Source organism: Emys orbicularis, chromosome 3, assembly GCF_028017835.1.
Source record: "Emys orbicularis isolate rEmyOrb1 chromosome 3, rEmyOrb1.hap1, whole genome shotgun sequence".
NCBI lineage: Eukaryota > Metazoa > Chordata > Testudines > Emydidae > Emys > Emys orbicularis.
In genome coordinates this window covers 87,557,037-87,573,158 of record NC_088685.1, presented here as the reverse complement: position 1 = coordinate 87,573,158, position 16,122 = coordinate 87,557,037, and the positions used below count along the sequence as shown (strand labels likewise).

Here is a 16,122-nt window from a genome sequence, read left to right as displayed (position 1 = left end):
GACAGCCACTCCCGCCTACGCCCGTAGACCAGGAGCGAATGGGCGGGATTAGCCTTGGCCAATCGGGAAGAACAGTGAGGGGGAGGGCGGGGCCACCGCTTGAGTGGCAGCTCAAGAAATAAGCACGTTCCAGGCACACAAGCGTCCCTCCCCTCCCCCCCATAGCCGAAGGGCTGAGGCGGCAGCTGCGGCGCAGGTATGGCGCACGGTCTCCCTACGACCCCCCACCCCATGTAGCCGCTGCTCCCCCCTCAGTCGGGCAAAGTGAAGAGTCAGCAACTTCCCAGCGCCCGCTGAAACGCTCAGCAGCCCAGGGAGCGCAGGCGCTGACAAGGACTGGGTGTTACGGGGCATGCTGGGAAATGGAGTTCGCATGCCGCTGCCTGCCGGCGGGGGCCCTTGGACCCGCGCCGCCAGGTGCACTACCAGTCCCAGAATGCCCCGCGCGACGCTGAGTCGCCCCAGTTGAAGCGGGTGGCGGCGGAGGGGACCAAAAAAAAACAAAAACAAAACAAAACACAAAAAACCACACCGCAACCCAAAACAAGGAAATGGTGCAGGGAGGGGGTTCCCGGCGCTGGGGGCGCTGATCCCGCCGCGCCCCCCTCCCCCATGGGTGAGCCATGGACTACGAGTTCAAATCCAAGCTGGCGGCCGAGCGCGAGCGGGTGGAGGATCTGTTCGAGTACGAGGGCTGCAAAGTGGGGAGAGGCACCTACGGGCACGTCTACAAAGCGCGGCGCAAGGACGGGTAAGAGGGGAGGCGGCGCTGGTACGGGGCGGGCGCTCCTGGCTCGGTCCCCTGGCTCTCCTGGGGCGATGGGGAGCCGGGGGTGGCAGCGGTGCCGTGAGTCCCTGCGTGTGCTCCCCCGCGACCCTGATGCCCGGCCGCAGGCTCCTGGGGCACCATCTCGACCCTGCAGCTTCGCGCCGCGGGGGAGGCTGTGGTTGTCTGTGGCCCCTGGGGGCAGGGGTTGGCGGTGACAGCGGGGCTGGGCGGCGCTGGCTGCCGCGCCCCCTGCCAGTGGGAATGCCCAGAAATCCCCCAACATACGCCGGGGAGCGCGGCTTGGGGGGAAGGGGCAGTTGTGGGGTGAGCCCGGGTGCGATAGGGGAGCTGGCGATGACTCCGTGTGTGTGTGTTTGTGTGTAGGGGAGGTACGACAAGCCGGGTATGAAGGTGAGGTTGGTTGTGTGTGTGGGGCAGTGGGAGGGAGAGAGCCAGGGTGTGAAGGTGGGGGGCAGTGGGAGGGAAGAAGGGAGAGGATAGTCCTGGGGTGAAGGTGGGGTTTGATTGTGGGGGGGCAGCCCTGGGGTGAAAGTGGGGAGTGTGTGTGTTGGGGGGAGATTGGGGACATCCCTTGTGCATGTGTGTGGGGGGTGGTAGGAGGGAGAGTCAGGGTTTGGGGTAAGGGCTTGAGGATGACTTGTGGTAGCCTTGGTGGTAAATGTGTGTGTGTGTGTGTGTGTCTCAGTGGCCCTTTCTCCCTGCGAAAGATGGGCACCAGCAATTTTCTTCCCTATGCTCCACCCAGTAACTTTACTGTTTCACTTGAAGTCATGAGGGATGGTGAGGCAAAGGAAAAAATAGGCTAAAGAACCTAACTCTTGAAAAAGTTTTGTAAACTTTGTACTAAAGTAGAAAATCCAGCTTTCAAAAAATGTATTTACAAAACATGACTTTGTGTGGTGGTGGTGGTGGTGGGGAGCTGCAGGTGCAACTCCACTGACTGGTACATCCGGGCTTCATATAGCTCATAAATGTGCTAATTAAGCATTTACGTTCAGGGCCGCAAGCAGGCCCTGAGTGTTTTAGCAAAAATAGACAAAACTAACAAACAACCTCCTTCCACACAAATAAAACCAAATTAAAGAGTATTCTGAGTATATTGATGCTAGCCCAATGTGTTCTTAGTGGAGGTCTCTCTCAAGTGTTGCTTCAAATATCTTATTTTGTTTTTGAATAAATGTTTTCATCCCCAACCCCAGAATTATTAAGGCTGTGAAATTTGTTAGCTGCTCAGTAATTTGGTGGTGGTTAGTGTCCCTTATGCATTTTGTGATACATTTAATAGCACAGTCTAGTAAAAATTGAGTGAGGTGGTGCTAAAAAGTTAGGTTTTCTTGTTGTCCTAGTGAGGTAATTCAGTACGTCTACAAAATGTGTGAGGTTTTTAAGTATGGAAAATCCTCTAGGGGTATTGTGTGCTACCTGAAGCATTGGCACCTCCAGAGTTCATCAAAATTATTTTTAAAATCTAAAAGAATGACCTGCTGTGCTTGCTTCTGCTTTTCCAGTCTCTACTGTGTAGAACTGTACTGTAGTTTTTCATAAGTCTGGTAATTGTTAGATGTGTATAACTTCATAGTAGCTGATAGCTAGGCCCAGATGTGCTGCTCTCCTTCCTATGATGCTGCACAGGTGGGATGGTAGTGCCCTAGCCAGCTGTTACTATTCCTTGCTTGTCTCATTTCATTTCATTGTATTGCAATTCTATGATTAAAACTGAACTATATCTAAGGTTTAAAAAAATCAAATGTTGATCCGTACTTCAGACAACATGTATATTTACTGGAGAATATAATAATTCTAAACACCTCTCATTCAAATCAGTCAGACCTATAGGAACATAGGATAGTGTTCAGTGGGTTTTTTTTGTTTTGTTTTTTGTTTTTTTTTTAACAGAACTATTATGTAGTCCTTAAGGGTGCATTTACAGAGCTGCTCTGTACATATTCAGTTTTTAAAGACACTTGTAAGTTCTTAACTTTCCACAAACTAAATCTATGTAGACTTCCATCAGTATAGTGAAGTGGAGTTTTGGAAAAGCAACAAGATGTTAAAAATACAAACTTATTATCATTTAAATTTCATTATTGCTATACAAAGGAATGCTTGTGAACAGTGGTTAGAATTCTGTCCAGTGCAGTGCTGCAGAGGGCAGTCAGTATTGGGTTCAGTTTAAACACATTCCTCTGTGATCTCCTGGTACAAGTAAATTGCTTATTAGAGTAATCTAAATTTGCAAGACACATTAAGGCTACATCTACACTACAGAGCTTACAGTGGCACTAATGCAGCTGCGCCACTGTAAGATCTCTCGTGTAACCGCTTTGTGCCGACAGGAGAGGGGTCTTCTGTCGACATAATCAAACCACCTCCAGCGAGCAGCGGTAGGTATGTCAGTGGGAGAAGCTCTCCTATTGACATAGAGCTGTGTTTTGTTCACACCCCTGAGCGGAGCGGCATAAGTTTTGCCAACATAAGTGGTAGTGTAGACATGGTCTAAGTTAGTAGGGTATAATACTGAGGCTAGACTAATAGTTGAGAGACAGAGGACTGGTCCAAGTACAGGACTGGGAGTCAGGAAATCTGATTCCAGCTCCAAAGCTGACTGCTGTAGCCTTCAGCATAAAGTCTAGTTAACTTCAAAAAGAGAATTTAAAGGAGTTCCAGGTACTCCAAGTGACCCTGAGCTCCCCTGATAATTTTGGTGATTTTACAATTACATTTTCCTTTTTTATGGCTCTTCTCATCCTTGTTACTGCGTGAAAGATCTTTGGAAACAATAAGAAATAATCGTTAAAATGACTATACTCAGTGCTGTGAAACACATCACGTAAACTAAAAAAATCTTTGTTATAGTAATGCTTGGAGTTACTTATAAGAATTGGTTTTTCCACTCCCCCAAAGTATAATTTTTCTGTCTTAAACTTTAAAAGTTGATTGCACACCTTCAGTTTTTCCATTTGTAAAATGGGGATATTGCTCATGTACTTTAAGGGGGTGTTGGAAGGATTATAAGGGACTTGTACCTAAAGCCATTAAAATGTTAGAAATGTTGGCAGGAAATAAAATGAGACTGAACTTGGAACAATGGTAGCTAATACATCTGTGTGAGAAATGATCCAAAAACTACACTGGGCATGAGAAAGAGGAACTGGAAAGAGGTGATGATGAAAAGGACTTAAAGGTGATAGTGGACAGTAATCTGATGTCAGAAATGCCAATATCACTTCTGGGCTGCATATCCAGAAGCTTCACTTCATGGAGCATGGAGGTGATTGTTAACCCTTTCTGTATGGTACTGGTCAGTGAGTTCACAACAGGAATGTGTTGTATAGTTTTAAGGTACCTCAGTACTAGAGATATCAGCAGATGATCAAAAGTAATTTGAAGAGCAACCAAAATGACTAAGGTGCTGGAGTGACTGATGTATGGACAAAACTAGCTAAAATATCTTCATAGAGAGAATGTACTCACTGCAACTAGATGTAGAGTCCTCTTGTCTGGCTACAGAAGGAGGGGTCTCCTTAAGGAATTGAGAGGAGGGGGCAGGGGAACTCCACTGAACAAAGTAGATGGTGCAAAGGGAAGTGGCAGGTCCAGGTATGTGGAAACTTAGCCTTACATGTGCCTTGGATGGCGTGGGATTTATATCCTATGTACTGCAGAAGGAACGTTTTCTATCTCAGACCAGCAACAGGTGGCCCGTGCCCATACTCATTACAGAAGAAAGATGGTTCAAGGGTAAATAGGAGTTGGAACAGATTTTTGTGGGAGGCATCCCTTAAGGAAGTTGGGGGAAAGGGGCTTGGGACTCTTATCATCTGGGTGTGAGAATCCCCAGGGTACAATCTGGACTGTTGAACAGCTGTGTTCCCTCAGTTCTCCAACCTGGGGTGCTGGGACAGTGACCGCTCCTGGCCTGATCTCACTATTGCTTCAGCATGCAGATTACTCCCAGCTATACTGCAAGGGTGCTACACCCAGCCACTCTTGAATTACACTGCAAAAGAACACCTGCAAATTTGCAGACCCAGACTTCCCCCAGAAATGTGTGTCGTATACTGCTGAGCCCTCTCCTGGACAATACAAGCTCCTATAAAGTCTATCTTTTTTTTTTTAATAGAAAATGATATGCATAAATCCTGTTATTTCTCCGACATTTTAAATGGAGTTTCCCAAACACTTCAGTCCAAGCACAGTGGTTTAGATAAAACAATGAAACAAGTTTATTAAATATAAGAAGATAGATTTTAAGTGATTACAAGTAAAGAGGCATAAAAGTCAGAATTGGTTACAAAGAAATAAAAAGTAAAACTCAACTAATGCCTAATCTAACAAGCTAAGTGCATTCAAAGCAAAAATCTCTCAGTACATGTTCTAGCAGTCTTACTGGCTGAATTCCTTTCTGCCAGGATCCCTCCCCTGTCCAGTGATGTTTCCTTTGTCCTTCAAGTGTTGTCGATGCCATGAGTAGAGATGAAGGGAGAGATGATTTGGGGCATCAGTTCCCCATTATTTATACTTTTTGAGATGAGGCTCAGGAGACAGAAGGTCTGGGGGGACAGAAACATCCAGCTGTTTCTTTGCCAAAATGTAGATTTCTCGCTCACACCCTTTTTCCTGGCAAAGAATGGCCACTTAACCAGGTAGATAATTCATTTGATTTTGTTGATCCCTGGCAGAGGCGTCAGTTTGCCTTTTGTCTTTGAGGAACTGGTTTGTTCCTGCTTTTCTAAACTTGGAACATGTCTCAGTAATGTTATATAGTAGTATCTTATAAGTGTACATACAATGTTATCACACATTTTACTAAAACAATAATGATAGCAAATCATGAGTTTTCAAATGATACCTTACAAGGCATACTTTGTAGAAAATTTATCATAGTCTTGTTAAAAGGGTGAAAATAGGGATATAGACTCACACTGGTACAGTGGGGAAACAATCCTCACTTTTTCCCCAGCCCCTCCCCTAAGCCTCAGACAAACGGAGCGTAGCAGCATCCCAGCAATGCCTGCTGGGACCTGGTTGGAAAGGGGGAGGACTGACAGCAGCCCTCCAAATAAATGATGAAGGAAATAAGGACAACCTGCATGGTATGATTTATTGCCGGATACAGTGCCGACTTTCTCCTTTCCGCGTGGGTACTCCGCCTGAGGCCCCGCCCCTACTCTGCCCCTTCCCCCATGGCCCCAACCTTGCTCGGCCTCTTCCAGCCCCACTCTGCTTCCTTCCCCCCCAGCTGATTGGCAGGTGGGTGGTGGGTGCTGAGCACCCACTATTTTTTCTATGGGTGTTCCAGCCCTGGAGCATTCACTGCTTCCCGCAGCTCCCATTGGCCGGGACCAGCAAACCGCGGCCACTGGGAGCAGCGAGCGGCCGTGCCTGCAGATGGTCAATGTAAACACTGTCTCATGGCCCGCCAGCAGATTACCCTGATAGGCCACAGATTGCCCAGCACTGCTCAAGAGGCTGAACATGTTCAATACTCCGTAGCTCTGCAAACATTCTACACAGGGTTTGTCACTTCATGTTTCATGAAATTTATAAACCAAATTTTTGAAACAGTAAATTGTTATATGGCACTTGGTAAGCTGTTCCATAAAGCGCTTGTAAAACTGGCTGCATTGCTCTGATTTTGATCTACTGGGACATGAAAGGATTCTAGACAGGGCATTGACTGCATTTGACTTCTTCAGTATGTGGTGGCATGTGTCTAGTGACCTAATCATTTTCTGGGGAAGTTAAGCTTTAATAGAAAAAAAAATAGGGCTAAAATCATTAAACATAGGTGCCTAAATATGTATTTAATGAAAATGGGCTCATTTTTAAAGGTGTAGAGCACCAGCAATTCCCATTTACTTCAGTAGGATTTGTGTGGCCCTCAGCACCTTTAGAAAAAACATGTCACTTATTAGTTGCCTAAATATGCATTTGCCTAAAGTTAAGCCAAAATTTTCCAAATGTAGGTGCTGAAGTCTCTTAGGCTGTGAAGGCAACCATCTTTATCTGACGTGATGCAGTACATTCTTTCAAAGTCTACACACAAAGTGAACTGATAGCTCAGAAGGATAATACAGATGTGGATAGATCTGAAATCTGATTATTACAATTTAAATGTCAATATTAACTTTAATTTTCCAATCACATTAATGGAAACATCCAGTAATTGGGGGTTTGGCTAGAGCTCCGCTGTGACACCATCACTTTCTTCTAATTTTGACCCCTTAACAATTCCTTTTCTCCATGAAGACATCTCTTCCCAAATGCTTATTAATTTGTGCTGCAGTTGAGAGACCCAGTTTAAAATGGCTTGTTCACATTTGTCCAACAAGAAATAGAATATATTTGGAGAATACTTCCCAATCACACCTACAAAAGTGTGACTAGTACACTTTGTCTTGCATTGATTTTTGCTTCCATTTTCTTGTTAAATTCCTTGCAATGTCTTGATGAGACTGTGAGCAACAGTGGTGTGCTTAACTGTTGTGAGCTTCATAAATCTGGCTTCCCTCACAACGGGAGAAAACTTTCAGGATGTAGTAAGAATCTGGATCTCTAGTTTCATCATATGACTGAAAAGACTTTTCTTTTACACTTCAGGAAAGATCAGTCTCTAGCCTCTGTCAGTGTGGGTAAATATAGAGTGCTTCTATTCCTTTCATATGGTTTGTCTATCTAGCTCCCTTTGTATGGTCAAACCTATCACCTAGAACAGGGGTGGGCAAACTTTTTGGCTCGAGGGCCACATCTGGGTATAGAAATAGTATGGCGGGCCATGAATACTCATGAAATTGAGGTTGGGATGCGGGAGGGGGTGTGGGCTCTGGCTGTAGGTGCGGGCTCTAGGGTGGGGCCAGAAATGAGGAGTTCAGGGTACAGGAAGGGGCTCCGGGCTGGGGTGTGGTAGTGAGGGCTCCGGCTGGGGGTGCAGGTTCTGGGGTGGGCCTGGGGATGAGGGGCTTGGGGTGCAGGAGTGTGCTCCGGGCTGGGACCGAGGGGTTTGGAGGCGGGCGGGGTCAGGGCTGGGGCAGGGAGTTGGGGCACAGGGGGTGGCTCAGGGGTGCAGGCTCTGAGTGGTGCTTATCTCAAGCAGCTCCCGGAAGCAAGAGCATGTCCCCTCTCTGGCTCCTATGCGGAGGCACGTCCAGGCGGCTATGCTGTGCACTGCCCCATCCACAGGCGCTGCCCCTGCAGCTCCCATTGGCCATGTTTCCCAGCCAATGGGAGCTGCGGGGGCGTAACTTGGGGCGGGGGCAGCATGCGGAGCGGAGCCCCGTGGCTGCCCCTATGCGTAGGAGCCAGAGGGGGGGACATGCTGCTGCTTCCGGGAGCTGCGTGGAGCGGCCCTGACCCTGCTCCCTGGCTGGAGTGCCGGAGCAGGGCAAGCTCCAAATCCTGCTCCCCAGCAGGAGCTCGAGGGCCAGATTAAAACGGCTATTGGGCCGGATCCAGGGGCCATAGTTTGCCCACCCTTGTCCTAGAAAGATACTGTTGTTAATCCTTGGGCCAATCAGGACAATAGGAGGAGCAATGGGATTCACAAATCAAATAGACACAGTCCATGCCGTTTTTAGCTTTGTAGTAGAAGTAGCAACTACAAAAGCTGAAACTGATGCTGAGGATTTCAAGTAAATGTAATCTTTCTAATCATGGTCAGTTCTGGTCACCTTTACCCAAACCCAGTGTCTTGAACTGGCTTGCTGTCTCTGAAGCTGTGATGATGTTGCATGTTCTGAAGTACTTTGCTTGCTTGGTTGTTCATTAACTGCCTTTGAACAACTTCTAGCAAAGATAATAGTGATTTTGTTTTTATCAAATAGTAATTACTCTTTACTTGGCATTTTTACACAAAAGGTCTCAAAGCACTCTATAAAGGTGAGTAAGTACATTATTCCCATGTTATAGGTGCAGAGGTGATTGACTTGCCAGAATGGATTGATTTAAACTACCAAGTGGAAAGCCTTGATTTAAATAATTTTCTATTTTAACTTTTCTATTTGTACTTCAGGTATTTTCTAAAAAAAGGTGCTTTGGTTGGCATAACCATAAAATATGTTGATTTACAACTAAATAGCGCCTTTACACTAGATTTGGAGGGTATACTAACTATACACATTTATTTAAGCAATTGTGTAGCTTAATATTTTCAGATTCTTATTAATTGTACATTTTTAGTGTTAAGCAATATCATTCACCATTTTCTATTTACTAGATAATTAACTGTTTGCTCATGATTTGTGTCAAGCTGCATTAGGACAGTAACTAGAATTTAATTAAATATGCAGCAGCATATTTTTTATTTAAATGTTTTAACACATTGTAAGAAGTTTAGGCCTTACCATATTTTGTATTACATTCAGATATCATTTTAAACAGGTTTATTTAAAAAAGAAAAACGTATTGTAATTTAAATAATTAAAAAATCCAATTTAAATAAAAATATTTTTTTTTATTTTTTCAAAAAATCATTGATTTTTATCCACATTGTGACTTGCCTAGGGTTGCCAACTTCCTAATTGCAGAAAACTGAACACCCCTGCCCCTCCCCTCCCCCCTGAGGTCCCGCCCTCCACTCCAGCCTCCCTCCCTCTGTTGCTTGCCCTCCCCCACCCTCACTCACTTTTACTGGGCTGGGGCAGGGGGTTGGGATGTGGGAGGGGTGAGGGCTCCAGTTGGGGGTGTGGGTTCTGGGGTGGGGCCAGAAATGAGGTGTTCAGGGTGCAGCAGGGAGCTCTGGGTTGGGGTGTGGGCTCTGGGAGGGGGTCAGGGCTGTGGCAGGAGGTTGGGTTGCAGGCTCTGGGAGCCCGTTTGGGTACGGGAGAGGGTTCTGACCTGGGGTAGGGGGTTGGGATGTGGGTGGGCATGTGGGGTGCAGGGTCTGGGAGGGAGTTAGGGTGCAGGAGGGGGTTCCGACCTGGGGCAGGGGGTTTGGGGTGTGGACTCTGGCCGGGTGGTGCTCCCTGCCTGCCCTGCCTCCCCGCTGCTCCCGGAAGCGGCCGGCATGTCCGGCCCCTAGGCGGAGGCACGACCAGGCGGCTCTTCACAATGTGCGCTGCAGGCGCCGCCCCTGCAGCTAGGGTGACCAGACAGCAAGTGTGAAAAATCGGGACGGGGTGGGGGTAATAGGCATCTATATAAGACGAAGCCCCGAATATCGGGACTGTCCCTATAAAATCGGGACATCTGGTCACCCTACCTGCAGCTCCCATTGGCTGCGGTTTCCAAACAATGGCAGCTGCGGGGGCGGCGCTCGGGGTGGGGGCAGTGTGTGGAACTTCCCTGATTGCACGTAGACCTAGGGGCTGCAGGGACATGCCGGTCACTTCCGGGAGCTCCGTGGTGCCAGGGCAAGCAGGGAGTCTGCCTTAGCCCCGCTGTGCCACTGACCGGACTTTTAATGGCCGGGTCAGCAGTGCTGACTGGAGCCATCAGGGTCCCTTTTCGAGCGGGCATTTTGGTAAAAAAATGTACACCTGGCAACCCTAGACTTGTCTAAAGTCATACCACAAGTTACAGAAGAGCTGGGAATGAATTTAGACTGCACAACTCACCCACGTACTCAAGGGCTTGTGCTGCTTGTCTTCTGATGTGTTGAATGTGTAATGCCATGTACTTTATCATAGTAAAATTTCTTGTGTTGCTGCATGAAGTATATTAGTTGACTTAGCATGGTAAGTGTGGAGCACTACTGTTGGTTTCTTAGCCTGAAGCAGAACCTGAAAATTTGTCACTATAGTTTGTGTAATTAAAAAGAAAAAAAACTCCATATACCCCGATAATAAGCAACACATCAAAATAAAATGAATTTGTACAACTTGCTAGTTGCAAAACATACTGAAAAATCATGAAATAGGAATTAGGTAGTTAGTGTTGTCATGATTGACAACTGTGAATGAAATGACATGACATGACATGACATAGCTGGAGATGATGATGCAGCTCTACTTTCCAACAGGACAAAGTGAATGGTGATGGATACTTGCTGCTATTTCCTTAAGAGTCTCATGTGCAGAGTTTTTCAGGGATCTATCATGCCTCCCCCTTCTTCAATGTCTGAGACTTCTTAAAGATGTGAGATGCTCTGGGCTCTGTTGCCCATGCTATGCAAATAGCACATCATTATATATGGGTTAAGGGTTTTTGTCAGGGGAGTAGAGAAAACTGGACTGATTGCATAAGAGGATCAATTTTCATAATCTAATGGGGAAAAATTGGCAAGATTTAGTGATTGACTTACTGAAGAGAGAGAAGGGGCCCCACAAGGAATGGATAAGTTGTCATCCCATTGCACAAGGAGGACAGTGGCTGTTAGAGAGGGGAGAAAGTAAAGAGTGTTTGGGAGGAAAAATGAGTTCATTTTTGCTGTGTTAAGTTTTAAACCTGTGACAACTGGATATCAGGAAAGGTGTTTGAGAAGCAGGACTGAACTGGGGGTTGTCAGGAGCTGAATAGTCTTTCCATAACCTCTCTTCTATTTCCACACTCCCTTCCTCCCTCAATTATAACTCAAACACCGAATGGGAAAATGAATCACATAAAGAAAAAACAATTGTAAACTTTGCTTTCTACTTTCCAAAGATGTATCATCTCTTGACCTTGCTTGCTGGCATTCAGGAATTCAAACAAAACCTGCATTTTTTAATATCTCAGGTTTCACCTTGGATGAAACAAAGTAGTAATTGACCTAAAAAGATTGTTTCAATAGTCATGTATTTGACTGAAAGAATGCTGAATCCACTTCAGGACAGTTGTTTTCACAAAAGAATTAGCAAACAGAAGGAGGGTAGTGTGGATACCAATAGCTGAGTTAATTACTGCCGTGGCTCTAGGTTGACCTAAATTAAGTCAACCTAATTTTATAGTGTAGACAAGCCCTAAGCCATCCTTACAAATTTACTTCTGGTTGTATCCCTACCTCTGATAGGTTAAAAGGGTACTATTAATGGCAATCTAATAATTTTTTAAAATTTATAGTAATTTTAGGTAATGCACCGGATCCTAAGTCCCTGTCTCAACTCTTGTGGTTTTAAAATGTCATCTTATTTTTTTTTTTTAAACTTTTCTCTCATGTTGGTGTGTGAAATATCCCAGGAGTGAATGGTGAAGTTGAGTATCTTCAAAGTGTTGTTAAATGAAAAGTAAATAAATTGAAAACTAAAGATTTTAAAAGATTAGAGAAATAAACTTTGTGTTTCTAAAGATAGTAGGCAAAAATTTCTCAGGCAAGGTCTTCACTACAGACTTGTATCAGTATAACTACATTGCTCAGGGGTGTGAAAATCCACATCCAAGAAACCTTAATTCTGCCCCATAGGGAAACCCTAGGAGAAAAGTTTTAATGTTTTTAAAAATCAGTTTAATCCATTATGGGACAACAAGCAGTTATATAATTCAGTTATATAATTTGGGATAATTGCAACATATTCTCTAATATTTTTATCCTAAATAGTAATATATACTCTTAACCTTAACTCCATCTTAATGTAGTTTTTCATCTGTGCATTTAGGAATGAAGGTAAAAGTATTTTTAAATCGTGTACTGCACATGTATAGTATCGTAGTCTTTTGATAGTGCATGATAGTGATGCGTCAGTTGCATACATCAATAATAATTTCCAACTGTAGCATGCTTAGTTGTCTACCTTAATATGCTCGCTCCCTTTCTCGCATTCTCTCTTTTCATGCTGCTCTGACAGGTTGCATAGGCTGACAGACAAAGCAAAAATTGAGTTCTGAAAGTGGATCTACAGCTCATCATCTTGAAATACAGATACTCTTTTATAAGATAACTTAGTTGATCAGCTTAAAAGCTGAGGAACTGCTTAATTCCAAGTACTTTGTTCTAAACTTTAGCGTCCAAAATACTGCTCATAAAAAGAGCAGTGCAGGTGCATTTCCTAAAATAGTACCCTTTGCTTAACTTGTGCAGGCAGAGAACAAAGAGCTCAGATCAGTTTACATGTTCTCTGTGCAATAATTTGGCTTCAATGGTGAATAATCGGAATACTGCAAAGCACAACGTTGATATGATTCTAGTGTTCTGTTATCCAGAATGCTTGTGTAATAGGCTAAAAATATTACTCTGGGTGCTGGTGTTTAGAATATAGCACTTACTCTGAATGAGTAGTTCATGTAAATAGAATAGTTTTAGCTAATGTTGGAGACTAATAATGTCACTGTGCATGAAGCCTTGCGTTAACTGTGTATTAGATGGACTTTAGTCCAGACTAGTGAATTATTTTTATACCTGTTCAGTTGGCTGTGATATGCAATGTGAACTAAACATGCTGCAATCAGGGGTACTTTAACTGCATTGCAAAAGACCTTAGCGTGACGTTCTTGAATCAAAGCTCTTATTTTTCAAGAAGAATGAAGGAAAGTTACAGCGCTGGCTGAGTTCTTCCTTGTCATCTGACACCAGGCTGCTGTCTTGGAACCAAGCTTAGGATCCTGCGTCCTTCACGCCTCCTGGGTCTAGACTACAAGACAGGCACGCTCCTGGGGTTACAGACTCCTGCCTAGTACCCATTCTTAGGATGTGGGGCCCAGCTGACCTAAGCCACAAGATCGGTGCCTAGTTGCTTAAGACCACAAGACCCCCAAGTCTTCCAATAGTGTAAGCATGCCCTCCCCAGAGCATCACCCTCATGAGTGCTCTAGTTTATGATTTAACTCATCAGACTACTTGACAGTTAAAGCAAGGAACATGCAGACTTTGCAAAAGAATGTCTTAACTATACACACTTTCCTCATAGAAATGTACAAGAGTTAGCTCGCCTTTCCCTCTTACAGGCTTCTGGCATAGATGGTTATTTCATCTAATAAAGCATTAACCAGTCAATAGTCTTGGTTGGTAGCCTCCATTGTTCTGCTAGGGCAAGGCTATTCAATTGTCGATAGTCCTTGATGTTCCTGTTTCAATTTCTTAGACATTGTCTATTTTCTGCCATATGTAGAAGATTTTAACCCACACAGAAGGTCATAGTCAGCAATAGGGTTCATTAACTCACATGGAATTCATAAATTTACATAGATTCCCCAAACTGTCAGTGCTAGTTTCAGTGTAAATAATGCAGTTTCTGGATTCCTTGATGCAAGAAGTCATATTAAGATCTTTTGCAATGCAATTATTTCTGATTCCACCATGTTCAGTATGCCTGAGTTGTCAGTTATTGTTCACTTTTCATATTGGATGCAGTCAGTATCCAGGATAACTGCTTGTAAACTTAACTTGAACTTTTAGGAAAGGATGGGATCATAATCTGCTTAGTAAGAACAGTCCTGCAAGTATCTCTTTGAAATGGAGAAACCATTGGGCTTTTTGGTGCTAGTGCCATGAGACTCTCAGGTGTGAGGTCCCACTCTTGAATTGGTCTGATACCTGGTGATGACCAGGAGGGAACCCAGCAGTGGCTCAGAATAAATGATTTTGTAGCAACAGGACACTGAGCAGCAGCACTAGCTGGAGTAGCTCCTGCAGGATAAATGGCAAAGATCTTGTCTATATTAGAGAATTTTGCAGGTCTGAGAATAATTTCCCTCCCTCCCCCCACTCAATTGAACTGCATCTTGTGACCCAAACTAGTGCTTCAGTGGATTGTCAGGGACTAAGTAATGTCCTTGTAGCCTTTGATGTTGTTTAAGGCTCAATCATTACTTAGTCCTGACAAATTTGGCACCAGTCATTTGCTGGCACAATTGTTTGAAACAGTCATCCAACCACAGGAGGAAGTGGAGTTACCAGTTCTTCTTTATACTGCCTCATCTAGCAAACTTTTATAAAAGGGCAACTTTTATAAATTAAGGCAACTACTTAGGGAAATGGATTGGGCTAACATACTTAGAGAGCTAAAGGCAGATGAGGCCTGGGATTATTTCAAGCTGAAGTTGCACGAGCTGTCCGAGGCCTGTATCCCGAGAAAGGGGAAACGGTTAGTAGGCAGGAGAATTAGACCTAGCTGGATGAGCGGGCGTCTCAAAGGGGCGATTAAGAAAAAACAGAAAGCGTACATAGAATGGAAGAGGGGGCAGATCGGTAAGGAAACCTACCTTATTGAGGTCAGAGCATGTAGGGATGCGGTGAGAAAGGCCAAAAGCCGTGTAGAGTTGGACCTCGCGAGGGGAATTAAATCCAATAGTAAGAGGTTTTATAGCCATATAAATAGGAAGAAAACAAAGAAAGAGGAAGTGGGACCGCTGAAGCATGTAAATGGAGTGGAGATTAAGGATAATCTAGGCATGGCACAATATCTAAATGAATATTTTGCGTCAGTATTTAATAAGGCTAATGAAGGGTTTAGGAATAGAGGGAGCGGGACAGAGGGGAATAAAGGAGGGGCGATTGACATTACAGTATCAGAGGTGGAAGCCAAACTTGACCAGCTAAATGGGACTAAATCGGGCGGACCGGATGATCTCCATCCTAGAATATTGAAGGAGCTGGCGCGAGAAATTGCAAGCCCCTTGGCGATAATTTTTAATAAATCTGTAAACTCGGGGGTGGTACCGATGGACTGGAAAATAGCTAATGTGGTTCCTATTTTTAAGAAGGGGAAAAAAAGTGACCCGGGTAACTACAGACCTGTTAGTTTAACTTCTGTAGTATGCAAGGAGTGGGCTGATAAAGTTTGCGGATGACACAAAGTTGGGAGGTATTGCCAATTCGGAGAAGGATAGGGATATTCTGCAGGGAGACTTGGATGACCTTGTAAATTGGAGTAAAAATAATAGGATGAGATTTAATAGTGAGAAGTGTAAGGTGATGCATTTAGGGATGACTAATAAGAATTTTAGTTATAAGTTAGGGACGCATAGGTTGGAAGTGACAGAGGAGGAGAAGGACCTCGGAGTCCTGGTTGATCGTAGGATGACTATGAGTCGGCAATGTGACGTGGCTGTGAAAAAAGCTAATGCGATTTTGGGATGCGTCAGGCGAGGTATTTCTAGTAAGGACAGGGAGGTGCTGCTTCCGTTATACAAGGCGCTGGTGAGACCTCATTTGGAGTACTGTGTGCAGTTCTGGTCTCCTATGTTTAAAAAGGATGAACTCAAACTGGGACGGGTACAGAGAAGGGCCACTAGGATGATCCGAGGAATGGAAAACCTTTCCTATGAAAGGAGACTCGAGGAGCTCGGTTTGTTTAGCCTAACCAAAAGAAGGCTGAGGGGGGATATGATTGCTCTCTTTAAATATATCAAAGGGATTAATACCAAGGAGGGAGAGGAATTATTTCAGCTCAGTAGTAATGTGGACACGAGAACGAATGGATATAAACTGGCCGTGGGGAAGTTTAGGCTTGAAATTAGAAGAAGGTTTCTAACCGTCAGAG

General features: G+C 44.6%; 1 protein-coding gene across 1 annotated transcript in view; it reads left to right on the top strand.

The window, feature by feature from the left end:
* The first annotated feature begins 543 nt into the window (after positions 1-543).
* The window catches only part of CDK19 (cyclin dependent kinase 19), a 213,568-nt gene continuing 197,989 nt past the window's right edge, over positions 544-16,122 (top strand). The window contains exon 1 of the mRNA XM_065400782.1: positions 544-751. Coding sequence (XP_065256854.1) covers positions 624-751 — 128 coding nt within the window. The 5' untranslated portion in view covers positions 544-623. The remainder of the gene's footprint in view (positions 752-16,122) is intronic.